Genomic DNA, 26,702 nt, shown 5'->3' on the forward strand with positions numbered 1-26,702 from the left:
GGTGTGGATTTGCTGATCAGCCAGAAATAAAGCTGAAGGAAGGATTCTGAGGGTTACATATTTGTAAGAAGGTCTCCCTACTTGGGGCTACAACTTCATGTTTTTAATTCAACTGTCCTATATCCCATTTGCAGTATCCCCTGTGAGCTGCTGCTGGGAGTCTAATTTTATTTTTTTCTCCTTTAAAATAAAGGTTATTTTTCCCTTTTCAGATGTGCAGTTGTCCCCTCACCATCACTGAGCTTTGCCCTCACTCTGATTTCTGCCTTTTCACACTCTCATAGTCTTTTTTCCCCTTAAGTTCTCCCATCCTTGTCTTTTGTCACTTTGTAATAATATTAATCCTGCTATCAGATGGGATTTTCTCACTTAGCATTCAGAGGGATTTTTAAAACCTTGTCTCTGCCTTCTTATCTGAGATATTTGAATTCTAAACACATCCTGTGTCTAGGAAAGCTCTCTGCTGATTTTCTGTCCTCAGGAAAGATGTCTCTGGAGGAATTCTTTCTCCAGAGGATACATAATACAGGTACTGTCATAATACCTGACAGTCTAGGTAACCTGGGAAGAGTGGTCAGGCTGAAGCGCTAAGTTTAACTAGGTTCTACTGAAGCACATAAACAGTCAATGGAGGTGCTGAGTGAAGAGCAATCTGTTCTGTCTTTCCAGAAGTGCATCTTCATGTCAAAGTTACTGAGGAGGAAGTTTGCTTCTCAGTTTATACTGAAGTTTATTACTGAATAGACCCTGATTAAAAAAAAAAAAAGACCAGATCATTCTCAGTGTACGAATCAGGAACTGTTTCACTAACAGTGACATCAAAGTGCAAAGCCTCTCCCTTGGACCATCTCATCAGAGACCCTCTTATACTTGAAGAAATGTGAGGCCATAAACTGAAATTTAGTTCTCTGCAGCCCTAGGGAATAGTCCCAGTGCATTCAATTCATGTATTTCCCACAAAGACTTTAAAGCACTCCCGGGGTTTTTATTGTGAGATCCTATTTGCAAGCCCTAAGACTTGTAAGCACTGAGAAAGAAGTTTGGTCTGTGCTCAACTTTCTTATACTTTCTATTTCCAGTGACCTAGAGATCTAGAGAGTATCTCTGCCTTGTTGCCCATGTGTTCAGAGGTGACACTGTGCAGGACATGATGAACTCAAGCCTGTTGGAGTGAGTGAGTGAGTGAAAGTCACTCAGTTGTGTCCGACTCTTTGCAACCCCATGGACTATACAGTCTATGGAATTCTCCAGATCAGAATACTGGAGTGGGTAGACTTTTCCTTCTCCAGGGGATCTTCCCAACCCAGGGATCAAACCCAGGTCTCCCACAGATTCTTTACCAGCTGAGCCACAAGGGAAGCCCAGGCTTGTTGGAAGCCAAGTTTAATTGAATTCTCCCTGGGCAAAGACTTCAATGTGTACATAAGCACTCAGTCGCTTCAGTTGTGTCTGACTCTATGCAACCATATGGACTGTAGCCCACCAGGTTTCTCTGTCCATGATATTTTCCCGGCGAGAATACTAGAGTGGGTTGCCATGCCCTCCTCCAGGGGATCCTCCGAACCCAGGGATTGAACCTGCGTCTCCTGTGTCTCCTGCCATTGGCAGTCAGGTTCTTTACATATTCAGCCACCTGGGAAGCCCAAAGGCTTCAACATGGAGGTGTAAACCAGAGGGCTCTGTTCAAGGGACAATGATATAAAGAAAAATATTAATAGCCAGGTGCTGTGAAATGTAAGAAGGTTGGAGAGGGAAAGAGGTCTGGAAGCGTTCCAATCTTGTGGAATTTGAGAATATCTTGCCATTGTCTTCGAGAAGGAAATGGCAATCTGTTCCAGTACTCTTGCCTGGAAAATCCCAGGGACAGAGGAGCCTGGTAGACTACAGCCCATGGGGTCGCAAAGAGTTGGACATGACTGAGCAACTTCACTTTCCTCTCCTTTGCCTTTATCTAGGGCTTTCTTCTTTTTCCCCCAAGATGTTTCTACCCATGCTGCCAACTCTGACTTTGAAGACTTCCACGCTGCTTCTGGAAGGAATGCAAAAAGCGTATCTGTGTGCATACGCTCTTGCACACACACCTGGTTCCCACTTGGAATCTGGTGTAGTTGGCCAAGCCTTTGGTCATGAATTTCTGAAATTCATAAATGCTTTTAGATTCCATTCTGAAAGCATCCCAGTTTTTTTTTTTTTTTTTGAGGTATTAAGCAGAGAAAGTTCAGTTTAATTATATGGATTTTCTTCTTAGGTTCATTGAAGGGAACAAAATAGAAACAATTTCAAGAAACGCCTTCCGTGGCCTCCGTGACTTGACTCACCTGTAAGTCCTATGAAAAGTGTTGTAACTTCTTTAATGTGTAGAGTAAGAGCCACTTCCTGGTGCTTCTCTCCTTTTTTAAAATTTTTATTTTATATTGGGGTATAGTTGATTTACAATGTTGTGTTAGTTTCAGGTGTACAGCAAAATGATTCAGTTATACATATACATATATCTGTTCTTTTTCAGATTCTTTCCCTATGTAGGTTATTACAGAGTACTGAGTAGAGTTCCCAGTGCCTCTCTCTTTCTTGGCTGTTTTGTCCATATTGTAATATCCACTGAAGGAAATTCATTTCTAGGTTGCCCGAGAGGTTTCTATATTGTCAGTCAGGCACCATCCCATCATAGGCACTCACACACTTGGCTTTCTTATCTTCTCCATCGTCCTGAATCACCATTAAGATTCACATGACTGCCTCTGAAATCAAGGAGTAATGGGAGTGATGGAGGAGATGGAAAGGAAAGAAACATGTGTTGTATACCTACTCTGTGCTTAGTAAGCTTTTCTTTATCTTTCTCCTTAATCTGGGAGTCCCCATTGTACAGATTTGGGAACTGAGGCTTACCTAACTCATTGAAGAATGCTGAATGGAGGCTCAACATTTGTTGAAGCAGAATAGAGACATTTTTGTGGTTCCTTTAATTTGAATGCAAATAGCTTTTTCTTTTATGTTGGATTTATCTGTGGCTTAAGCTAAGCTTTCTGAGTTCTTTAATAGCCTTCTGGAGAAAAAAATTAAACAAATTGATTTGAATTGGCGTATCAAATGAAACAAGCACACACACACTTAGCAAATTTAGGAAACTGGAGAAATAGTGGCTGAGCTTATGGAAATGTGAACATCGTCTTTGTCTTGGTAGGAGAAATTTAACAGCCAGGAACCTGTCACATTTGCATACTAGAAAGTTTGTGTTTGAGTAGGATAACATACCCCATTTCCATAGTGAGCTTGTCTATGGTCAAAAAAAATAAACTGGGGAAATTGAAGGGCTTTGAGCAGAAGTATTAGGCAAGGGTGGCAGTACCTCCTGTATGTGAACTCTAACTGATATACCATCTAAAGAGGTAATCTTTTATATCAGACCCTAATAGAAGCAAAAGTATCTGTCCATAGGCTCAGCGAGCACTTGATTCTGGAGTCCTACCAATCAAAAGTCTTGCCTGAGTCACTGTTTGTAGAAGAAGGAGATGAGGGAGTGGGAATGGGAGGTCCAAACAGCACAGCCGATCCTGGACAGCCATCAAACTCTTGTTGGCATTATTTCTCTGTGATTTCTTTCCTTCTATAAAAGTCTTGATTGTTTTTTCAGATTCAGCCTAGATGCCCAATCCCCACATTCTTGTAGAGGCTACGACAGGGGGCTTTGAGTCACACAGACTCAGTTGCAAATCTCAAGGCTGCCATTTTTTAATATTATTTAACCTTTTTTGAGCCTTATTTTCCTCATTCTTGAAAATGGGGATGATTATACTGAACTCATAAAATAGCTGCACATGGTGGGTTAATGCTTGTTTGCAAAGCATCCGGCCAATTATCCATTGTAAATGCCCAAGATCTGGTTGACGTTATTATCATCTTCCTCCTCCACAGCAGAGGATCATCATTCCCTCCATCCGCTCATGAAGAAGTCTCAGTTTTCTCCAATGGCTGCTGAGTAGCCTTGGCAGTTTGGGTGGCTAGACAGGGTCTTTGGTAAGACAGCTGTGGATGTCTGGAGAGGAACAGCTGTGGCCAGACAAATCCACTTCCCGAACGTCAGGAATGAGGGGCTTTGTTTCTGAGCAAAGACTCTGGGCAGATTCTGCACCTAAAGCAAAGCCAGTGTGACTGGTTGACTTGGCCCAGATGTCAGCTTTCATTGAACCATTTGGCTGTGGGTCCCTGATCTGAAAACAGGTGTGAATATGCAGGTATCGTGCATATATATTTGCATATTTTTGTGTATGTGGGCCCTTGGGTCCATGCACTTCTATTCATGGGTGTACATAACTGTGTTTGTGCTTGTGCATTTGCACATATAACCACATGCTGTGTTACCCATATGTGTGCAAGAGGCACCTCCTTGTCTGTGTGACATGCAGGGGCACACACAGAGGGAACAAAGGAGTCTCTTGTTTGGGTCCAGAGTGCATCTGATGTGTTAGAGGAGATGTACTTTCATCTGGCATGTGTTACCATCCTCCAGTCAAGCCTACAGAGCACCCTCTTCCCCAGCTCTCCAGCCTTATTTCCCTGAATATGCCCACAATACTGGGCTCTCCTGAGCATACCCAATTCACCCCATAACCAACCTTCTCTTACATCATTTCCCTTGCCCAGGAGATGGTTTCTTCTGCCCACAGTCTTCTGGAATCTGCCATTTCCTCCACAGTCCAGATTAAGTTCTGTCTTTTCCCTGGAGTCAGTCCTGATCTCCCCTCCTCCCTTCTTGTAGCCTGCCCCGCTGACTCCACACAACCAGTTCTTGGCTGTAGACACTGGCCATATTGGTTGATGCCATTTCACGGTTGCTAGTTTCGTCTCTGAGCTGTGTTGAAAGCTCCCTGAGGGCAGGGTTCCTACAGATCTTCCATTAGCTCTACTCCTCCCCAGCGTCTCACACAGGGCTAAACCAGCAGGATGTTCTTTCTGATTCACTGGCAGACCAGTGAGTTACTAAGCTGGGTTTTCCGTGTGTGCTCTGCTGCAGTGCAAGTCTTATGACTTTTAAAGTTGACTCCTCCAAGGCTGGAGACGTATGCAGTAATAAAAAACATTTACTACACTGTTCAGTGTTTCCCAGGTGGTGTAGTGGTGAAGAATCCACCTGCCAATGCAGGAGATGTGAGTTAGATCCCTGGCTTGGGAAGATTCCCTGGAGTAGGAAATGGCAACCCACTCTAGTATTCTTGCCTGGAAAATTCCATGGACAGAGGAGCCTGGTGGGCTACGGTCCATGGGGTTACAAAGAGTCAGACGTGACTGAGCATGCATGCAGCATGAGCTTGAAGCAGCAAAACACTGTTTAAAGAATGAACTGATCCCCAGCCCACCCCATCCTCTTTTTTTTTTTTTTTGTGAACTCGTAAGCAAAGAGAATACTTCAGCTCATTAAACTTTACTCCTGTGTTTAAGGAAGTGACTATCTGAAATTTGCTTGTTTAAGTGCCTGCTTTTTATCTTTTATGAACTTTTCTAACACCTGCAGGCTCACATTCATACACAAAGAAACATAGATCAGGTTTCAAAGCATTGAAGGAACAGTGCCAATCTGTAACTAAAATCTGGGACATTTGTTTTTCCAGCGGTCCCACAAAGCCCAAGGGACCAGTTGCTGTTAAGTAGTTTTAGAAATGAAGTAAGTGCTATGAATTTGTAGACAAAATGAAGTAGAAAGGGAAATGTTATGCACCAAGTCTGGGGGTGTGGGGAGGTGGTGGTGGGTAGTCCATTTGAATAATTCAGCTTTCTGAAATCTAAACTGAACACTTAAAGCAGTTGCTTTTATTTTGGCCTTGATGACTCCATATATGCTTATCACTTCAATCCAGTGCATTTCAATTCACTAAAAATATTTAGCTAAGCTAGTAATCTTTAATTAGCTAAAAAATTGTGCTTTACTTAAAAAAAAGTGACTAGCAACCAGAAAAAAATAAAAACAACGATCTCCTTTTAAATTTCAAAAAGCTGCTTCTAGAGAACGTTCAGTCTGATTACAGTGCGAAGTCTATAATCTACAGTCTGTAGTTACAATTCCAATTTATGATCTGTTCAGCCTATTTCCAACATCTTTAAAAATATACAAATAAATCATTTAGGAAAGAAAGGTAAAATGATACATGAAATTGTATTTTAATCCATTTGTGGTTACCTGGATGGGAAAGGACATAATTCAGAAACTACACGTCTCCCTGTATTCTGTAGGTATCACGCAGTAAGAATGTTTGGATTAAAAATGGGCACAAAGCTTTCTATCCTAGCTGACTCTAAGGAAGACCACTCTTTCATTCCTGCTTCTTGGATGGGTCATTAGGATGCTATAAAAGCCCGATTTCATATATATTTTTAAAGAGGGTGGTGCTCAATTCCCTACGTGTTGATTATCATTTACATGTTTTCTGTGTGTACTCAAGTGTGTAGAAGGAAACAAAAGTAAGCATGAGTGGTTTGGCTGTCTCACTCAGGGCACGAGGCCTGGGGGAAATCAGACTCGATGTACGTCGTTTCAACACCTAGCATCTTTCTACGTCAGCAGCCCAGCACTGTGGACATTCATCTTCAGCAGGATGATGACAGGGCACTGCATAATCCTGAATCATCAGAGAGAGAGTTGATAATATTTGTTCAAGTCTACTTCCTGAAGATGGGGGCCATATTATAGAGAGACATTACAGAAAGTTCTTCAACTCGAAGAGCAAAAATGCAGAATGGTTTCTAGTCAACCTTCATTAATGAGAAAATGAGATTGATCTCAATCAGTCATTCCCCAAACATTGTGGTTCACTGAGATTTTGTATTATCATTAGGGTTAAAGCTGACATTCTTTATGTAAAAGAGTATTTACTGAGTCCGTTTTTTTTTTTTTTTTTTTTTTAGTCACAAGTAACACAATTCACTTGGATGCCCTACTAGGGAACTTCTTGGGATAACAAGAAGAAACATCTGTTTTGTTTTTTTTTTTAAATCATTCTCATTTGGTGTTTAAACCATTCATTGAGAGAGACTTACTCTGTGTGCCACTGTACTAGATGCAAGGGATGCAGATGTGGACAGATGAAAACCTCTGTCCTCATGTAGCTTATGTTTAGGAAGAATACACAGTCAATAAACAAATAGATAATATACGGTGTTTGCTAAGTGATAGTTGTGCAATGAAGATCAGCAGAGCATGGAAGGGACTTGTGTAGAGATCAGGGAAGGTGGTGAAAGTGGAGGAAGGACCTAGAGAGGGTGCTGGCTGAATCATGTGAATAACTAGGGGAAGAGCATCAGGCAGATGAACACCAGGTTCAGAGAACTTGAGCTGGGAGCATGCCTAGCCTGTGTGAGGAATAGCAAACGAACCAATGTGGGTGATCTGAGTCGTTAGAGATTCAGTCCCACGGGTAGGTGGGAATGGAGGTAACTAGACAATGGAGGGCCTTGGGTGCCATCTAAAGGACCTTGGCTTTTATTCTGAGAAACGTGAGATGCCAACATGTATGTCATGTATATCATAAAACATAAGGTTTAACATACATATCAAGAGCTTAATAAATGCTTGTTTTAAAAACAAAACAAAAAACTTATATTGTGTGGTTCAGTATCTCTAATGTTATCTTCGTATAACTAAACTAAAATTCTCTATCTCAGTATCAGTGACCAAAGTCAGACATTGAACTACATTGAGCTCTGTTTGAAGTCACTTGCATTATTTAAGGGACTTCAGAGTGACTGGGCATAAAAATAATAAACACATTAAATCGTGACTTTCTTGTTCTAGTTCTTTGGCCAATAACCACATAAAAGCACTCCCAAGGGATGTCTTCAGTGATTTAGACTCTTTGATTGAACTGTAAGTAATGAAAATTAAGTTTATGTGTGCTTGTCTTGAAATCCAGTCTTCCCTTATACTGCATTTTGTTGTTGTAATAGCTAAAAATCCATGACAAAGCAGCAAGCACTGGGAAAGAGCATATAGATTGTACTGTGTTTGATTTTGCCATGTTAACTGTGCTTAGTAGCATTAGGCCAGTGGTAATTTGGCATGCTGGGTGAGAGGGTCCCCCTTTTTCCCCGTGTGCAATGGTCCCTCCTTTTCCCCCATCTGCTTTATCTTCTTGTGTTTTGTCATTCTTTATTGGACAAAGTTTAACGAGATCTTAAAGTATCAATTGCATTTGTCAGAACTGTCTTCCTGTAGTGTCTTGTTTTTGCGTGTAAGGACCTATGCTGGGTCCTTCTTTCACCCCTCCCCCATTTCCAGCATGCTGTGGTGACATTTTCAAGAGGGTTTGCAGAAATGGTGGTGTGTCAACTCTGAGAACTCTCTGTGTGCTATATGGTTAATATCAAGGACACTGAAGTGTTCAATGAAGTCAATGAGAAGTAAAACACATTGGATGCATTAAATAGAAAATTTTTTTTAAATTCCATTTTTTGAGATTTGTTAAATATGTCAGGATATTAAGAATTCTGGAGTTTCATATTACTGCTGAGACATTTCTGACATGTCTGTTTCTCTGTGTCTTTGTTTGTTTTGTGTTTTAGAGATTTGAGGGGCAATAAGTTTGAATGTGACTGCAAAGCCAAGTGGTTGTATCTGTGGTTGAAGATGACGAATTCCACTGTTTCTGATGTTCTGTGTATCGGTCCGCCAGAATATCAGGAAAAGAAGCTGAATGACGTGACCAGCTTTGACTATGAATGCACAACTACAGGTATTCAGAACCTCTATCATCAAAGTCGGATATTTAGAATAATCCTTTTTTAAAAAAATACTATCAATAGGGAGTTGGAAAATGTAGGGATAGAAGTTTTCTATGAAAATTATTTTAGGGGAAATTTAAGTGTTAAAAAAGAAATGAATTGACGCGGCAGGGAAAATATCTCAGCAGTCTGGAAGGATTTTTATTTAACTGCACTGACTTTAATTTTGATTCTTTACAACTTCAAATTTCTCTAAAGCTTTTAAGGTAGCAACTGGTGAGTTTGGCATGAGAACATTTTCAAATCAGGCTAGGCTTCATGGAAAGCCAATGCAGAGATACCTAAATCACTGTTCTCTTGATAGAATAATATGAAATTTATTGGCACTTAACTAATAAATACCAGACTTTTAAAATCTATAAATTACACTCATAATTCCATGTAAAATGAGATAACTGGGTAAGTCATACATAACCGTGGCAGAGTAGAAATAAAAGTTACCAATGAGTTACCAAAAGAAAAATTCACACTGAGGAAACAAAATGCAAAGAAAGTTTGATTATTTTTTCTATGGCCTGCCTCAAGGTTTCAGTTTATACATTTTCAGGTTAAAAGATAAAATTAAAATACTGTCTCAACTGACATATTTTGTAGAAAACAGGAGAGTAGCTCCATATGAAAGCTTAGATGGAGTTTCTACAGCTTCTAAAGCCAGATTTTAAAGGAGAGTGGATCAATCCACAGTATGCAACCTGCTTACCAGACTTATAAAAATAAACATTCAGGCTGAGAGTTGATATCTACAAAGCCTCAAGGCATGTCAGTAGGAGCAGCAGGATTGAAAACTCAGAAAATAGTTACAGAAACTCAAAAGACAAAAGCTCAGAGAACAAAATACCACATTTAAACTCTACTGCTATCCCATGATCAAATAAACAAACAAAAACTCAGAAGTAAAAATTATTTCCAGATATCTTTGTCAATAAGGGACCCCGACAAGTTCTGTCCTTTTCTGAGAGGAAACTTGAAGTCTTATGGAAATGCCCTTGTCTTTCATCACTGAATAGGGACTTATTCAGCTGTGTAATTGGCAGGTGCCCTTTAGCCAACTGAGGCCACTGGGGGTTTATTTATTGTATAGTAGAGCACTGCAATAAATCAGAGGTCACAGTCAATGACGTTTGCACCAAAACGTGGTATTCAAGGCCATGCCATATGAAATGTGAAACCGCAGCTCAATGGGGCTCCTCTCTGCCTCTTCTCATTTTTCTGGCGAGTTTTCTAAACCCCACAGTGAAGTGAGCAGCTTTTCCGTTGTTCTCTTCACACCTGGCCCTAGTGTGTGAAAACTGCCAGCCTCAGAGAGAAATAGCTTGGGCTGTAGAGAGCCTTGGAACTCGGACATCTGTTCCAGACCTGGCATCTCTGGGGTAGCATGAAGTCCTTAACACATTTTGGGCATTCTCTTATACATATTTCTCTTTCCTAACAAGCTTTTTGCTGAAATTTAGAAAGTTAGCACCCCACCCTAGAAGCAAGGAAATGATGATTCTGCCTTTGCACTTGTTTTATCCCCTTAAGGCTCATGAACAAATAAACTCTGGCTCACAGAATCTTCCATCATGAAAGAACGGTGCCACCAAGCTGTGACCCATCCCCAAATATAGTCCCTTCCTGTCTTCTGGCTCAGATCAAGCCTCATCCTCTGGTGCTTTATTTAGGACTAGAGAGGAAATAGGTGAAGAGGGATGGAAGTTGGAAAGTCAAGTCTGAGATTCATGGTACCAGTATTGCATCTTCATGCAAGATTGGAGAAGAAGCATATTTTCTCAGTACCTTGTTTCCCTCTTAGCTCAGGGTTTTAGGAAGGAGTAAATTCTTCAGGTAGATGTCTCACATTGTTCTTCCCAGGGAGAGGAAGGTATGATTATCATCCTGTTCCTCAGTGCAGGGGTGTAATTAACACCACAAAGCCACCCCTGGCTGGTTTCAGCTCTCCAGATTAATCACAGTCCCTCCATAACCCTCTGCTTCAAGTCTATTTTTAAACACCTCCAAAATCCCTGTTACCTACTCATGATTTCCCATGTTAGGTGGATAATTCACTAAATTCCTTAGAGGGAGTGAATTTTGCATCCTAATTGTCCCGTTAGCTTCCCTATTTCAGGGCTGATGAAAATGCAAAGAGAAATAATGCATTAATGTGCAGTTTCTCTACCCATAGGATCAGCATCATGTATAATTTATTTCCTGCAAGTGCTATAAATAGCTATGTAAAAATCTGTTGATTCCAGTGGGAGCAAGGCCTAAATTGTAAGAGTCCTACTGACATCATGAACTTAATCCGATGTGAATGGAAGTGGCAGGGCTTTTTGCAGAGAAGGCCATTAATACTTTAACACTAGTAAATTGATGTCATATGAATATGTGGATTGTTTGAGATCATTCCACAATGAATGTGCTTTTGCTGTCTGTGACAAGCAATGTAAGAGGGGGATTGGGGAAGATGTTTAAATTCCCCAGGTCCCCTCCCCCATTCACACAAGCACGCATTCATCAATCATATTGTTTCACCCATTTCTTCTCCTTTTTCTTCTCTTCTTTCTTCCTCTTCCCCTTTTTGGCCAGCAGCATCAAAGAAGGAGAAGGAGTCTCCTATTAAGAATTAGATCTATGAGACTTCCCTGGCGGTCCGGTGGTTAAGATTTTGCCTTCCAGTGCAGGGGGTGTGGGTTTGATCCCTGGTAGGAGGTTAAAATACCACACACCTCGAGGCCAAAAGACATAAAACAGAAGCAGTATTGTAAAAAATTCAATAAAGATTTTAAAAATGGTCCACATTAAAAAAAAAAACTTAAAAAAAAAGAATTAGATTTATAATTCAAATGATTTAGGAGTTTCTGCTTTGCCAGATAGCTAGGATATAGAAAATATTATGAAACCAATGTTTTGGGGGAAATCAATGGAAATAGGGCCATTAGAGGCTAGATTTGTAAAATGATCTCTATTTTTGGCAGCTCTCTTTCTGGAATTTTTTAAATTAAAAAAATGTAAACTTTTGGGTCTGTGCTTTGAACAGCCTGAATTTTTAAGCTCGTGAGTGCTCATGTTGCTGGGAATTCAGTGTAGGCAGAAGTCTGTGCATACAAGGAGTTGGGGTTATAGCCATTGGGAGTGTTTGTAACCTTGGACACACTTGGATGAGAAAAGGCAAGCGGAGATGCTAGAGGAGGTGATAGCCCTCTTGGCTGTAATTCAAAGAACATGGCTGTACTCTCCGAGCACTCTTCTACCTCCAAGAAAGGGAGCAGACTGTGGCTGCTCCTGTTCCTTTCCCTATTGACCAGCCTGTGAACATGGAAACCTCTTGCAGCCCCCAGAGCACTTTCTGACTTTTACACTGGGACTGCCAGGGCCCACTGGAATGAATCAGGCGAGTTTTCCAGTTTTTAGTCTTTGACCAAGCAACGCTGGTATTTGGGGGGGTCTTGAGAGAAGAGAGGGAGCCTGGAGCCATGCTGACTCTTCCCTAAGTCTTCACACAGGCAGCTTCTCATTGTCGTTGTGACGTGTATAAAACTCCTGAGTGCAGCCAAGGCTGGGCACTCACACTTACCAGCTGTCTCCTGTTGGGTCTCTGCAGCACCCTTGTGAGATAGATGTGGCCCTCACTTTATTCCTGGGGAATCTGAAGCTCTTCCCTGAGTTCCTAGAGCTGTAGGTGCAGGCAGGTTAGGAGCCCATCTGTCCCACCTGCCCCAGAGCTTCTGAATGTTTCAGAAGGGGGTTACCTGCTCCACTCCTGCTGCCTATTCCCACTGATCCTCGGCCACCTCTTGCTGTCAGAGGCAGAGGCAGCCTTCTCTCTCCCCCTTCTCCTTACACCCGCGAGTGTCCTTCATTCAGGCCCATCCTCTCCCCCGACATCTTCAGAGTGGGCTGGGGTGAGGTCAGCCCTCCCACATTCACCAAGTCAGCAGCTCCTGTCCACTTGCAATGAAAGGGGCCCCTCCAAAAAGGTGACATGTGTGAACACACACCGCTTGGAAAGTACTGTTCTATGTGAGTATGAATCATAATAAATAACGAGGAAAATGAGGCAGAGAGAAGTTGGGTAACTTCCCTGAGGTCACTCAGCAAAAATACAGAGTCATAACTCTGGCATTTTATCTTAGATGCCATTACAATGGACACTTTCCCTGAGAGATATCCCAGAAGTGGCCAGAACAGTGGAGGGGACTGTCCTTGCTTGGACCTCAGTCCTACATTTATCAAGTGCCTTGTGTGTGCCGAGTCTGAGGTCAGCATGTCCACCGCATTGCCCAATCTGTCCCTGCCACTGAGCTTGAGAGGCAGGTATCATTGTCCCCATACTGCAGATAAGTAAACTGAGGCCTCGTAAAGGGAAGTGCACAGCCTGGGAATTCAAAGGCAGAGGGTGGTTTCAGGTGGTTTGACGGCAGGCACAGTGCTCTTTCCGGTGCCTCACTCTACCCTTACTCCTCAGTCCCACCTTCTCCTGCCCCTGACTGGCATTGCTCATCCCACCCCTGTCCATGCTTCCCACCTCAACACTGGCTCAGCTGCTCTGCCACTTACCTGCCTCTGGTCCTTTTGCACCGGACTTCCTTAGTTATTACCTGGTGTCTGCCCTTTTAATGCCTTTCTCATTTGGCATCTTTGTGAGGCTTCTGAGTCAGTTATTTCTTGAATGGCGGCTATGCGCTTGTGTCATGGGGACCCAGGCCCTTCCTTAGGAAGCTCTTCAGGAGACACATCATGCTGGCTGTGTGTCAGTGGCCAAGGGTACACCCTCTCTGAGCTTCAGCTTCCAGAGCTAAGATTCCTCGCATTTTTCAAAATCTGACCCTGATGTCACTATAGGTAGGTAGGTTTAGTTGCTAAGTTGTGTCCGACTCTTGCAACCCCATGGACTATAGCCCACCAGGCTCCTCTGTCTGTGGGATTTCCCAGGCAAGAATACTGGAGTGGGTTGTTATTTCCTTTTCCAGGGGATCTTTCTGACCCAGGAATTGAACTCGGGTCTCCCCTTGCAGGCAGACTCTTTACCGAATGAGCTACCAGGATGCCACAAAATTGGAGATTCAATCACCATGAATAATCACACGTGAACAATAATGCCTGGTTGTGAGTCCAGTGAGTCAGGACTGGTCCTGTGGATTGGACCCATCAGAGCAGCCTTGCAGAGGAGATGGGACTTCAGCAGGCACGGAGAAGGATTGAGAGGGGAAGAGGTGGGCAAAGCCAGGCTTTTCTCATAGGAATGACTTTCCTAAACCAAACATCCACCCTCATTTTATTCTGGGTGCTTTTAGCCTGCCAAGAAGCAGTGAACCCTAAAATATTTCTGTCCAGAGAAATAAACTCTTATGAGTGTTTTGGGTTTTTTTTTAAATTATTTTTTTCTTCACTAGTTCTCTGGCTACCCCACACACTAACTATTCTTGCATCCAATGGCATGTTAACCCTGTTTCTTGGTGAAACTGTACATTCCCACTAAGATTTCACACAGTGAGTCATTGTAGCTCAGGGGAGCGATACAGATGACGGGTATTGACTTACCACTAAATGGAGGAGCAGAGTGTGTGCTCAAATAGGATGGCTTCTATGCTGCTGGAAAATTTAATAGATCTCCTGCAACTGCTCTCTCAGCTGCAGAGCATTGCCCAGATCCCAGGTACCGCCATACTTAGCACTGCTACGAGGCTAGCAATCAGTAAACACACTTAGGTTAACTTCCCCAAACTGTGGGCTTTATAAACCTCCGAGACCCAGTCAGCGAGTTCAGTTTGGTTTCCAAAAGTGCCCTTTTGGGAGTTAACTTTTACTTTTCTTTAGTACTGGGACTATTCTGACTGAGCTAAAAATACAGCATCTCCCAAAGGAATTTAACCACAGCATCCCTTCTTCACAGAGTAAATTTCATGGTAATTTCAGGAATGTTACTCTGCAGCACCCTTGCTGTCCTGTCTTTTTGAAAGCCAGGCCTCACCAAATTTGTTTAAAACTTTGAGATACTCTAGCCAAACTCGTGAGCTATTTATCTCAAGGAAGCTGTGTGAGAAGCTGTGCATTCAATCTGCTAATCCCGTGCAAGCCAGCACCCTCTGGAATCTCTCAGACTGAAACACGCTGGGATGTGTGTTCTCTCCCACCCTCCCTCCTCCCTAGTCTTCTTTGGAATCAGTGAGAGAAAAGATAGAAGGGGTGAGGGTAGCGGTCCATAATTCTCCCAGAAGATCTCATGGAGACTTTTTTCTTAAACACACACTCCCAGATTTTGTTGTTCATCAGACTCTGCCCTACCAATCAGTCTCAGTGGATACGTTCAACTCCAAGAATGACGTGTACGTGGCCATCGCTCAGCCTAGCATGGAGAACTGCATGGTGCTGGAATGGGACCACATCGAAATGAATTTCCGGAGCTATGACAACATTACAGGTGTGTTGTGGCTTTGACTGGATGTACTGACCTCATTTCAGAGTAGCCTAAAACCTGGGAGAGAAGAAATGTTCTTTGTCATCCTGAGAGGGAGCTTGGCTCTCCGGCTTGGTTCGATTTGGGAACACTTTTCAGCCCACCCACTTCTCTCCAACTTTTTCTGGATGTGGTCAGTTGTTATGCAAACAGAAAGCTCAGGTGGTGATTCTACTTATAGTTGGTGATCCTTTTGTAAAGGGAGAGGGTGATGGGGGGCGGGGGCCTGTGGTGGGAAGCACTCCTGAAATGGGGAGAAGTTACTTCTAGAATTCCTTGAACAGTCATGACAGCCTAAGATTGCACCAGCTTTCTATCTAGCAGCTATATGCATCGTTTGACTTTTGTGATGCTGGTAACTAGAATGCTAATACATACACACATGCACACACACATTCTCATGCACACATGTATGGACACACACAACACACACACACACACACACACACACACACACTCTACAGCTGTTTCTACTGCCCCCTGGCCAGGCCCTGGTGATCACTGCTATGTTTTAGTGTGTGCGTGCTAAGTTGCTTCAGTTGTGTCCAAATGTTTGTTACCCTATGGACTGTAGCATCCCAGGCTCCACAGTCCATTGGATTCTCCAGGCAAGAATACTGGAGTGGGTTGCCATGCCCTCCTCCAGGGGATCTTCCTGACCCAGAGATCAAGCCCAGAGATCTTTTATGTCTCCTGCTTTAGCAGACGAGTTCCACCTGGGAAGCCCTTCCTTTTAGTAAATACATACAAAATAAGCATAAATGGCTTCCTAAATTCAAACCTTTGGGATAAGACTTGGTGGTTCATTCAGTGCTGTCATTGAATCCCAGTGTCTTAGAGCTACTAAAAATGGACCATCTACTTGCTTTTTAAATAAGTGGATAAAGTCAAAATAATCTTTCAAAGACTTCTTTATTGAAATGCAACCTGATCATAATACTGACTTTATAAACAGCACCGTTAACTGTGGCCCCATGTGAGGGTTTCCTTCCATGATTCCTGGTCTGACCGCAGCAGCATGTTGCTGCTGCAGAGAGGGCATGTCCAGGTAGCATTTCAGGGCCCAGAGGCTCCTAGGAACCTCTCAGGCCCAAGGTGGCCTTGCTGCAGGTGCAGGGATGCAGGGAGAGAGACGCTCACCATTGGAGGCAGAGCCGCTAACGAGTCTGATCTGGCGAGAGGTCTGTGAGACGCACATCTCAAAGCTCCAAGATGCCATCTGGCCTCCCAGTGCTGAGCCCACATTCCTGAGGAGCAGCCTTACTCGCTCCAAGTGCAGACTCAGCACAGGTGAGTGCTGAGGTCCACAGTGCAGCGCACAATGGAGGGAAGCCCAGGCCTCAAGACCCTAAAGCCAGCCCATGTTAAAGGAAAAAGGAAGGTGAGAGAGGGACTCGCTTTGCTACCTGCAAAGTTTTTTGGTTGTGTCTTTTCTCTGACCTGGAAGATTGGTGAGGGCTAAATGAACCAGCCCCTCTGCCTTCTCTCCTGCCTTCCACCTGAGGAAGTAGGAGCAGAGTGAAGCCATGCCCTCAAGCAAGGAGTTCTGATGCCAGTGTTTCATGCTGGCACTGGCTGTGGGCTTAAGGGGATCCAGGCACTGGTTAGTCTCATTGGAACTCACAATAGCTGTTTGAGGCGTTACTGCAGGTCCCCTGCCCATAGGTAGAGGACAAGCATCATTCATTCAAAAGAGAGGAGGCGTATAAAGTATAAAGAGCTCAGGTTTTGAAAATCTGTGAATGTGGATTCTACTCCTGACTCTGCTCTGTGCTAGGAAGTAGCTGTGGCCTTTGAGCCTCGGTTTTCTCATCTGTGAAATAGGCAGGAGATTTGCCTCACATGGATGTGAGGACTGGATAAGTGCCAGGCACAGTGCAGGCAGTTCTTAATGCCGACTTCCTTCTCACCTTTATGAATGAAGAGATGGAGGCTCGGGCATGTTGAACCACTCTGCTGTCACTTCCAAGGCAGAGCCCAGGGTTTGTCACCGCTCATCCCACCCTTTCCCTCTCCCATTTGACCTTGGTAGGAAGCAACAGCACTGCCCTCCATCTGCCCTTCCTACATACTGCATAGGTCACACCACCAGGTTCTTCAAGCCATTTGTTCATTCATTTGTTCACTCAAAGATTTCTTAAACACTTACTCTGAGCCAAGCCCAGTCTAGGTGCTGGGACCATAGCAGTGAACAAGCCACATGAAAACCTCCACCCTCAAGGAGTTTGTATTGTAATGGTGGAGAGAAAAAGAGACAAGGCAAATAATTGTCGTACATACAAAACATTATTTGGTAGCATGCCAAGAGGGGAGAAGGCTGCAGGGAGGAAAGATTTGAAGTGCTAGGCATAGAAGGATTCGAAATGTTACATAGAGTTTCTAGTAGAGGCTTCATTAAGGAGGTGTCTGAATAAAACCTGTGGGACATGAGGGCTTGATGCAATGGACAGCAGGGCTGGGGGGAGGTGGGGAACATTCCAGACAGAAGGAAGAGCAAGTGCAAATGTCCAGAAGCATGAGGGTATTTTTCCTGTTTGATGAACATGCAGGTGGCTGGTTTGGCTTGGACAGAGTGGTCCAGGGGCCTTTGCAGGAGACAAAGTCATAGAGGTTAAGGGGCTGCTCCTGAGGGCCTTGCAGGTCCTGCCAAGGACTTGGGTTTTTACCCAAGTCATGGAGGACTTTGTGCAGCCATCAGCCAGTCTACACAGAAGATTTGGGTGCCTGCTACAGAATGCTAGATTGTGTCCAGCTGCTGGGTGGAGAGTAGTCTGTGTGTGGGGAGGGGACAAAAGTGGAATCAGAGAAAGTAGTTGAAGGGCTGTTGCAAGGGTTGAGGCAAGTGACCTGGCAGAGGCCACAGAACTGGTGGGTAGGAAGTGGTGAGGGCAGAGTGAGTGAGGCTAGAGCCAGGACTGGAACTTGCTGGTTTCCAGGGACTCCTTGGCCTCCAGGGTCGAAGTCTGAATCTTCTGAGAGGTGACAGCTAGACACAAAGCCCACGGTGATCCTCCTTACCGCCAAGCCCAAGAAATGAGCTACAACAGCTCATTAAGCTTTGTGTTTGTTAAGCTTAGGAACGCCAGCATGACTCTGTTTTTTCATCATTCTGGCTCTGGATCTTTCTAACTGGTGACTTTGGCTGAGTTTTAACTTCCATGAGCCTCTTTCATCTGTAAAATGGTAATCTCATGAATTCCCATTTCATCTATAAAATGGTATCATGGTGTTGGGCCCATGGGAATTTAACTGGGTAGCTTATATAACACTTAGCATGGGGCCTGGCATATAGTAAATTCTTAACAATTGGGATATCAGTTGAAGATAAAAAATAAACATGTGATTCTCCTTCCTTGCTGCCACCACTAGGGAGGTCCACCAGCTCCAGATATTTTACTTTTCTTGATTTATGAAAGCACACAGAATTCATAAATCAGGGTCCCAACACACCTTTCCAAACACGTATTTCCAATTTTCTGTCGATGATTTCTGATCACATCTTACAATTCAACAAAATTTCTTTTGTTTCTCCCTTTACCTGGATTTCCAGGCTCAAATGCAGCCTCCTACAGGGAGCATTCCTTGATTACCTTATTGGAACAAATTATCTGTTCTCCCTACTCTCTTAATACATGAATTTCCATTAAACACAAATAACATTCACTGTCACATAATTTTTCACTTAGAGAAAGGCAGCTCATATTTATGTGCTCAGTGATTTATAAATCGTTTCTTACCTCAATCACACAGCCTCATAGTGTGTACTTATTGTCTGTATTTTATGGTGAAAAAAAACAACAACCAGAAGCAGCTCTCCTTCCCCCATAGACCCTAACTCTTTGACTTCAATAGAAATGTCTCTACAACTTTCATAAGTGTAGAAATGCCAGGACAAGCAGAGAATGGCCTGAGTGGGGCGGGGGAGAAGGGTGGTTACCGAAGCAAGGGGGCCAGTCACTCTTTGGAGGAAGGAGTGTGACTTGCTAGAATTCAGCCTGGTGTGAAGAAAAGCTCTGTAGCTCACACAAGCTGGGCATACGACAAGTGATGAGCCAGGGCACAGCCCTGAACCAGACCAAGGCAAATGTGGACCATTCTCCCCTCTCAGGGCTGTGCATGCCTCATTTATCATCTTGTTTGATCACAGGGTGATCCCAGAGTCAACAAGGGCTGGGCAGGGTTTTCTCCATTCATGTCTGGCAAGTCTGGGACTCCAAGGAATGGGAGGGACACGTGCTTCCTCTTCTGTGGCCCTGCTGAGCATCATGCAAAAGGGACATCCGTCTTCTAGTACAGATGAGGGAGAGGGAGACCCAGGGTCATGACTCCCACCCCTGGCTTTGCTCCTTGCCTCTTCTTCTTCTTACATATCTTCTCAGCTCTCCTGTTTTGGGTTAATTTCGTTTGCCTTTTGATTTCTGCCCACTGAATATGTTGCAGCATCTCTCCTCCTAGATTAAAATACACACACATACACACACACACACATACACACACACACACAATTTCTGCTGCTGTTGCAACTCCATTAGCTACAACTTCATAAGCTACCCCTGGACAGAGGTGTTACAGAGCATCTCCAACAAAGAAATTCTTTCTGTCTCACATGGCCCGTCTGCTGAGACCCCAGAGCAGGGACCTCCATAGCCAAGGCCTCAGGGGAACAAGGAGCGTGCACCTCAATTAGAGTTGGTAGGTGGGAGTCAGAAGTTTCTGAGAAGCGGTTTAGCAGTTTAAACTCAGAAGTCTTAAAAATGTGCACAACGTCTGCCCTGCAATCTCTCCACTGCCAGATGGTTTTCAAAAACAGGTTTCCCTACAGGGAAACATAGTATTTACAATAATGAAAAACTGGAAATAACTGTAATGTCCAGCAGTAGGGGATTAGTTAAGTAAAATATGGTGTCTCCATGCAATGTAATATTATGTAGTGTTAAAATTCAAGTCGTAGAAGATGCAATAACATGGGAAAATGTTCACAACATAATGGTCAAGGGGAAACTGCTGCTGCTAAGTCGCTTCAGTCGTGTCCGACTCTGTGCGACCCCATAGACGGCAGCCCACCAGGCTCCACCATCCCTAGGATTCTCCAGGCAAGAATACTGGAGTGGGTTGCCATTTCCTTCTCCAGTGCATGAAAGGGAAAAGTGAAAGTGAAGTCGCTCAGTCATATCCAACTCTTAGCGACCCCATGGACTGTAGCCTACCAGGCTCCTCCATCCATGGGATTTTCCAGGCAAGAGTACTGGAGTGGGATGCCATTGGTCAAGGGGAAAAGTAGCCTATGAAAAGTCCGTGTATACTGTAAGCGCATATCTATTTTTTTCCCATTTCTTTTCTTTTTTAATTTATTTTTTTATTGAAGGATAATTGATTTACAGAATTTTATTGTTTTCTGTCAAACCTCAACATGAATCAGCCATAGGTATACATATATCCCCTCCCTTTTTAACCTCCTTCCCATCTGCCTCCCCATCCCACCCCTCTAGATTGATACAGAGCCCCTGTTTGAGTTTCCTGAGCCATACAGCAAATTCCCATTGGCTATCTATTTTACATATGGTAATGTAAGTTTCCATGTTACTCTTGCCCAAGTCTATTTTTAAAAAACCGCTTTGAGTATGTGCAGAGATTGGCAATTAAAGAACTATATCAAGATATTAAGTGTTATTTCAGCATTTTCAGTTCAAGTAATTTTTTTTATTTCTTTCTTTGTGCTTTTTGGTACATTGGTGGTGGAGTGTAGACTGGAATGAGACTCCCTGGATTTGAGTCTCAGACTCTACCACATTGTATAATAGCTGTGTGACCTTATATAAGTTACTGAACTTCTATATGCCTTTATAAAATGAGGATCATGGTGATGGTAATAAGAGTACCAGCCTCATAAGACTGTTGTAAGGATTCAGTGGGTATACACTAAGTATAATAATAAGCATGTAAAGGACTTAGAATAGTGCCTTTATAAGTGTTACCTATTATTATTTTCAAAATTTGCTTTGATGAACATTAAAAAATTAGTTTTCAACAAAGGAAAAGGACCAGGTTCTTGCAGGAAAGCCAAAGCAATGGAAGAGAAAAGTAAATACCACCCTATAAATGAGTCACCATGTTCCCCCAAAGTTAATACTAAGAATAGAAATTGCGTAATTATCCTTGTAATTTACAGACCAAATTCACTTTGGTCCAAATCGCCTAGGAAAGAAGGGGAAAGAAATAACTTTTAATTGAATGACCTAGATAGAGGGTCAGTACTATTTGAGATGTGGGTGTATTATTGTTCTCTGGCTGGAATGGGAAGACTGGGGAGACTCTGGGGAAGACTCTGGGTGCAGACAGGGAGAGGATGGTGGGAGCTGACCCAGACAGAGGAGTCATGACTGAAAAGGTTCCCCTTTTCCTGCAAAGTTCTGGTTTGGTGCTGCCAGAGCTGGATCATTCAGATGGTGGCTCATCAGCAGGTATTCCTGTCTGCAACATTCATCTGAGCAGTTGCTAAAGAGTTGCCTCTAAGTCCTGATTCCTAGTATTTTAACCCTCAAGAGAAGAAACCCATTTAATTGCTTCATTCTGCCCCATGGAGCTGGGAATAGCATGCAGACGATTTGTGTCTTAGTGAATTTCCTGAATTATGTACCTGCCTCTAAAGACACCAGAGGCCAAGGTGACCAACACTTGCCTATTTCCATGGAGATACACTTAAACTATTTTTTTGTGAGAAAATATACATAACATAAAGTTTACCATCTTAACTATGTTTGTGTGCTGTCCAAGACATGCATCGATCCCCAGAATTCATCATCTTGAAAAACTAAAACTCGGTGCCTATTAAACTGTAACTCCTCTTTCTTTCCTGCTCTCAGACCCTGGATACCACCCTTCTGCTTTCTCTCTCTACTGACTCCTCTAGGGATCTCACATGAGTGGAATCAGACACTATTTGCCTTTTTGTGACTGCTTACATCACTTAGCCTAATGTCTTCAACATTCATCCGTGACACTGCATGTGTCAGAATTTCCTTCCTTTTTAAGGTGGCACAGTATTCCATGATGTGTATATACCACACTTTGTTTATCTATTCATGCATCAATGGACACTTGAATTGTTTCCACCTTTTCACTATTGTGAATGATGCTTCTGTGAACATGGTGTTCCTCAAGACCCTGCTTTCAATTCTTTGGGTCGAAACCCAGAAGTGGAATTCCTGGATCATATGGTAATTCTTTGTTAAAATTTCTGAAAACTGCCATACTTTTTTCCACAATGGCTACACGTTCACAAGAGTACCAGTTTCACTATGGATGAGCATTTTTTTTTAAATTTACCTAAAGACTTTATTAGTTACCAATTTTTAAATACCAGTTAGATTTACATAATTATTTATCCTTTTCATCCTCTTGATTAAACTCAAAATATTCTGATTAATATGTTATTATTTAATACAGTTGATTTACCTAAAGAAATTCTTGTTTTATCTAGTTTAGATTTACATAAATAAATATTTACTCTGTTCACTGTTGTTTGTTTGTTTTAAATTGAACTATAGTTGGTTTACAATATTGTGTCAGTTTCAGGTATACAGCAAAGTGATTCCATTTTATATACATATGTATATATTTCAGTTTATTTTCCATTATAGGTTATTACAAGACAGTGACCATAGTTCCTTCTGCTATACAGTAGGTCCTTGTTGTTTACCTATTTTCTATATAGTACCTGATAACCCCATACTCCTAATTTATCCCTCCCCGCTTTCCCCTTTGGTAACCATAAGTTTGCTGCCTGTGTTTGTGAGTCTGTTTCTGTTTTGTAAACAAGTTTACTTGTATTATTTTTAGACTTCATGTGGAAGTGGTATCATGTAACATTTGTCCTTCTCTGACTCTGGACAAGGGTTTCTCACAGTGGCTGTCCTAACCCCCTCTCTCCTCTTCTGGAGCACAGGTCAGTCCATCGTGGGCTGCAAGGCCATCCTCATCGATGATCAAGTCTTCGTGGTGGTAGCCCAGCTCTTCGGCGGCTCTCACATTTACAGATATGACGAGAGCTGGACCAAGTTTGTCAAATTCCAAGACATAGAAGTCTCTCGCATTTCCAAGCCCAACGACATCGAGCTGTTTCAGATCGAGGATGAGACATTCTTCGTCATTGCTGACAGCTCCAAAGCCGGTCTGTCAACCGTGTATAAATGGAACAGCAAAGGATTCTACTCGTACCAGTCCCTGCATGAGTGGTTCAGGGACACGGATGCTGAGTTTGTGGATATAGATGGAAAATCACACCTGATCCTGTCCAGCCGCTCCCAGGTCCCCATCATCCTCCAGTGGAATAAGAGCTCGAAGAAGTTTGTCCCCCACAGTGACATCCCCAACATGGAGGACGTGCTGGCTGTAAAGAGCTTCCGGATGCAGAACGCCCTCTACCTTTCCCTCACCCGCTTCATCGGGGACTCCAGGGTCATGAGGTGGAACAGTAAGCAGTTCGTGGAGATCCAGGCTCTACCGTCCCGGGGGGCCATGACCCTGCAGCCCTTTTCTTTTAAAGAGAATCACTACCTGGCCCTGGGGAGTGACTACACGTTCTCCCAGATATACCAGTGGGATAAAGAGAAGCAGCTCTTCAAAAAATTTAAGGAGATTTATGTGCAGGCACCTCGTTCCTTCACAGCCGTCTCCACTGACAGGAGAGATTTCTTTTTTGCATCCAGTTTCAAAGGGAAAACAAAGATTTTTGAACACATAGTTGTCGACTTAAGTTTGTGAGGGTGTGATTGGTGAAGTTAAAAGACACGTAGCTTTAGCTCTTACATGAGAGAACTGAGGGTGGGGGCGGGGGGGGAGGAAAGAAGCCAGGTTCACATCTCTGAAACTGAAAATGCACTAGGGAAATAGTTAGAAGTTTGCAAATTTTTAGAACTCATATTTTAATCAGGGATTGCATTTATTGGCTAACTGCATGACACGTCCATTCTCCCACTTCAAAAGACATCCTAAAGCCTGTAATTACTGAGAAAAGAGTACAGCATTAACTCTTACCATCTAGGGAAGTAATAAGCTTTTTTTTTTCTTCTTTTTAATGAGGAAGGAGAAAACTCGATAAGTTGGGACCACTCTTATAATGAAATAAAAGCAAACAAAAAAAAGACCAAACACACTTTGGGCCCTTCTCATTCCATTGTAGCAGTCTATTGGGTAAGAATGCTTAAAGTCAAAGACAGCTAAAAAGATTTGCTGATGATCAGTTTAAAATCTGATAACAACTCAGCAGTGCTATTTTGAGCCTTTCCAGTTTCCTGAATCCCCCCAATAGCAGAGCCTTGATTACTTCATTGGTTCCTATAGATGGATCATCATCATGGGTGTGTTAACAAAATAAGGTTTAACATTGCTTTCTCTGCTACAAAGAAAGTGTTCTGCTGACAGACATACTGGTCTATCATGGGCTGCGGGCCCAGAAGTGAGACGAAGGCGATTCCCCCTCTGCTTGTGATTCAAAGCTGACCCCCGCAGTGGCCAGCACAGTCATGCTCATTTAATGCTCTCCGTGACTCATGTGCTTCTCTGGACCCATCCTTTGAGTGTGTGGGTAACCTGCAGACAGGCCAATGACTGAATGGTGCTTTTTATTCTGTCCTAGAGCAATAGAACAGGTATTTTCATCTGATGAGCATTTGGTAGAGTTTTTGAAGTCAGATTTTGTGGAGTCAAAGGTTTTGTACAACTCTCGAAGTTCTTTGAAACCTAGAGATGAGTCTGTGATGGATGCGTGTTTTGCCCTCTGGGCAACTTAGTATGTCAAGTAATTGAAATACTGCCTACCTCCCTGCCTCTCTGCTTACCCCCCTGCTCCTGTTCCAGTCCTGTTTGGTCCATTTGCTGGTACTGCTGCCTCCAGTCCGGTCCTTCTGAAGTTGCTGCTGCACCAAATTGCAGAACCCCAGTATTCATGGCGGCAGTGCCCCTTCCCCTCCCAGCCCATTAGCAGCAGAAATCCACACCCTCACATGGGGTCCCGTGCCAGCAAGGCCTTACCCTGTACAGGCTGGGCTCTAGGGGGTGGGGGTCTCAGGCTGATCCAGAGGGACCAGTTTTGGAGCCAGACACAATGAATCCCCATCCACACTCAGGGGACACGGTGACCTCTCTGGTCTGGACAGTGTGGGAAGCTCATGGGGTCTGGTTTTGTAGGAGGTTCCAGGTGGATAGTGTGCCTGGCTAGGGAGTTCTCTTCAGAGTATATGAAGTGGAAGTTTTCAGGGGTGGCTCTCCAGCAAGTTCTCTTCTGGCTGCGAAAGTAGCACACTCATCTTATACCGTATTGCTGTTTTTTAATGATTGTTTGCCAAGTCATGAGTAGGTAGATGTTTTGTCACAAATATGAATGTGTTTGTTGTTTCCAGACTTTGAGCAATGCAGATCGAGGCAATAAATAGCACTTAGAGAACGATGCCCAGGGTCACAGAAGCACTCTGGGGGATGTTCTGGGACTGCAGGCTCAGGGCTTCCAGCCCAACTCACCCACACACAGTAGCGTTGCTGCTCCAAACTTTCCTACTAAACATGAGCGAACAGGGGAAAATGTGGTTTGTTTTCATTTTTAAGCACAAATCATTCTTCTGTGTTTTTTGCCTTCCTGGTTTATTCGAATTGACTACAAATACCAGATCCTCAGGCTTTCCAGGTGGCTCAGTGGTAAAGAATCCTCCTGCCAATGCAGGAGACATGGGTTCAATTCCTGGGTCAGGAAGATCCCCTGGAGGAGGAAATGGCAGCCCACTCCAGTATTCTTGCCTGGAGAATCCCATAAACAGGGGAGCCTGGCATGCTATAGTCCAGGGGGGTCGCAAAGAGTCGAACACGACTTAGTGACTAAACAACAAACCCAAATCCTCACATCAGAGGCTGAAAGTGGGACAGCTCTGCCTTTCCCCCTGGCTGTCAAGATGGACCGCATATGCTTTCTGGCACCTGGAATCCCTCAGATGAGCCTGGTGGAAAAGCAGGCACTTGACAAGAAGAGCAGGAGACATTTAGACCATCCCAGCATTTGCACCAGGTTGAAATGTTCCTGATGCCAGCTACCGGTAGAGGAGGCAATGGGGCACCTTCTCCATTGCTGCCTCCTCAGAGCAGTGACCACCTTCTCAGCCTTGCCTTTCAGGGTGGAGTTGGGGGCCGCCCTCTGCCCTCACCACACTGGGAACCATTGCCTGGAATCTGGAAAACCCGGGAAGCAGAGGGGATGGGGCTGAGTGCGGGTGGCGGGGGTGGGGTGGGGGGGTACTTGCTGAGTCCAGATAAGACATTGGAGGGTGAAAGGAAAATCTAAAGGAGAGGTGGTGAGGAGAGGTGTAGGGATGAAAGGGTGGGAAACCCATTAGTGGCAATCAGTTTTTCTTTTAAAAAAACTGTAGACAAGATGGGAGTCTTCAGTCTACAGAGTCCCCGTGCAGAGGGACGAGGTATTTGTTCTGGCTGACTTACCAAAACAGCA

The 26,702-nt window shown here is 43.6% G+C and overlaps 1 protein-coding gene across 2 annotated transcripts in view; it reads left to right on the forward strand.

The window, feature by feature from the left end:
- LGI2 (leucine rich repeat LGI family member 2) overlaps nucleotides 1-24,358 on the forward strand; it is an 81,343-nt gene extending 56,985 nt beyond the window's left edge. For both annotated transcript variants that reach the window (XM_081543228.1, XM_081543156.1), the window contains 5 exons: nucleotides 2,249-2,320; nucleotides 7,784-7,855; nucleotides 8,551-8,720; nucleotides 15,008-15,172; nucleotides 23,154-24,358. In XM_081543228.1, the coding sequence (XP_081399354.1) occupies nucleotides 2,249-2,320; nucleotides 7,784-7,855; nucleotides 8,551-8,720; nucleotides 15,008-15,172; nucleotides 23,154-23,971 (1,297 nt within the window). In that variant the 3' untranslated portion in view covers nucleotides 23,972-24,358. The remainder of the gene's footprint in view (nucleotides 1-2,248; nucleotides 2,321-7,783; nucleotides 7,856-8,550; nucleotides 8,721-15,007; nucleotides 15,173-23,153) is intronic.
- Nucleotides 24,359-26,702: the final 2,344 nt, after the last annotated feature.

The sequence above is a fragment of the Giraffa tippelskirchi genome, chromosome 1 (assembly GCF_054371585.1).
Source record: "Giraffa tippelskirchi isolate mGirTip1 chromosome 1, T2T-mGirTip1v1.2.pri, whole genome shotgun sequence".
Lineage (NCBI taxonomy): Eukaryota > Metazoa > Chordata > Mammalia > Artiodactyla > Giraffidae > Giraffa > Giraffa tippelskirchi.